Source organism: Mytilus edulis, chromosome 3 (assembly GCF_963676685.1).
Source record: "Mytilus edulis chromosome 3, xbMytEdul2.2, whole genome shotgun sequence".
Taxonomy (NCBI): Eukaryota; Metazoa; Mollusca; class Bivalvia; order Mytilida; family Mytilidae; genus Mytilus; species Mytilus edulis.
This window is the reverse complement of record NC_092346.1, coordinates 96,850,587-96,852,475: the sequence shown is the minus strand read 5'-3', so window position 1 is coordinate 96,852,475 and position 1,889 is coordinate 96,850,587. Positions and strand designations below refer to the sequence as shown.

The window sequence follows — 1,889 nt, the reverse complement described above, 5'->3', positions numbered from 1 at the left end:
ATGTCCTATCTTCATCATATGGAGTGTACGGTTGTTCATAAGTCATAAATCGATTTAGAGAAACTAATCCGGGTTACAAACTAAAACCGAGGGAAACACATCAACTATAATTGGAAAACACGGAACAACAGAACACTGAATTGCAAAAACAAACACCAACATGCACACAAAAGGACTATTTAATAACACACACAATATTCCTTACTTGGTACAGGACATTTAAAAGAAAGGGTGGATTGGACCTGGTTTAATGGGGTGGCCAAACCTCCCGCTAATATGGCAATATTAAAAAAACAACAGCGCTAAAATGATAACACTGCGTGACAGTACAGTACTAACAAATACAAGAACACTCAACACAGAGAAATACATACATGAATAATATAATATTACATTACTAAATGTTCTCGCAGAATAACAACAAACATATCCGATGCATTAACAACAGCACAAACTTCGCGTCACACGAATGGATCAACGCCACACAAAGTGACGTATATATTACCACAGGTTATCTTGAAATTCATACAATTATATGGAACGGATTCCACCAATTCACAATTATTTTCACAATACTAGTCAAATAATTATGATGAATATTACGATATTGAAAGGCTATTCTAAACTAATGCTATGACGACGTCATAATCATTTGGACTAACACATTACTTACAAGTGTTAAAATAATATAGTTCACAATCTTCTGTTATAAATATTTAAGATCAAAAGCAGACTTTACATGCAAGATGCATCTATTCATATATTGATTCTATCTCGTTGTTTACATGCTATATCTTTGCATGTCAGTGAAAAGCTAAGAGACATTTCACAAATTTTAATTAACCGTTATAGCTCTCAGCACTTTGAATTATGCTGGAGAATTCATTGCACGCTTGTTCACAAACATCACATCTGTTTTCTGTATTCCTTGGTTAACATATTGATGAATAGCAACATAACCTCTTTTATCCATGTAGCTAAATATGCTCTGCAATTCAGGTAATATATCTATGGCAAACTCCACAGTTATTACCCGTATAAAAAACTTTTCATGTGCGACCGATCTTAAAATGTCCATCTCCTTGCCGCTTACATCAATATTCAGAAGATCTATTTCATTTTTGTTTAATGCATATAAAATAGTGTCCATCCAAAAACAAGGTATCTTCTTATTTTTTGAAAACCACATTTCTGATTCGTTTTTATTTGTCTGAAATTAAAAAAAAATAAATATTATAACTTGCTTTCTGTATTATGCAAAAGTCTTTTGTCATACATTTTTGGTTGCTATGAGATTATCTCGAGACAGATTTTGGAACACTGTTTGCAATAATCTATCCATTATAATTTCTTATATCAAAATATTTTAAAATCAAAACATAACTACATAATGTTTTGCTATATAAAAACTTCATCATCCTGTCGATACTGTTGACTTATTTAGCATTACACATTATGTTTTCAGACTGTATATAACGTCTTTACACTGAATCCGTTGGATATGTACTGATTGCTACTTTAGTCTGGGAGACAATGATTTAGTTTTTGTTGTTGTAATTGGCTTTGAAAAATGGAATCAGGCTTGAAGAGGTAGGGATTGGCATATTGTGCAGACACTTGTCTGTAGTTGAAGACCTCTAAATATATTTTTGTTGTTGATTATGTAGCAAGGCAGGTCATCGTTGATACATGTCAAACATTTCCATATAACCATAATGATCCTAGGTCTGGTTTTAAAAGAACATTCATTGTGAAGCCAACCTGAAAAGTCATCTTTGACATAAACTGACCTTTTATCAATCCAATACAAAAAATCAAATCGCTTAACAATATATGTGAGACTTGAAAATTTCGTAACTGGAAGCTACTTAAGGTGAAAAAATATTTAA

The 1,889-nt window shown here is 32.1% G+C and overlaps 1 protein-coding gene across 1 annotated transcript in view; it reads right to left on the bottom strand.

The window, feature by feature from the left end:
• Positions 1-367: 367 nt before the first annotated feature.
• The window catches only part of LOC139517866 (uncharacterized), a gene marked incomplete in the record, with an annotated part of 8,161 nt that continues 6,639 nt past the window's right edge, over positions 368-1,889 (bottom strand). Inside the window, 1 exon segment of the mRNA XM_071309336.1 lies at positions 368-1,210. Coding sequence (XP_071165437.1) covers positions 869-1,210 — 342 coding nt within the window.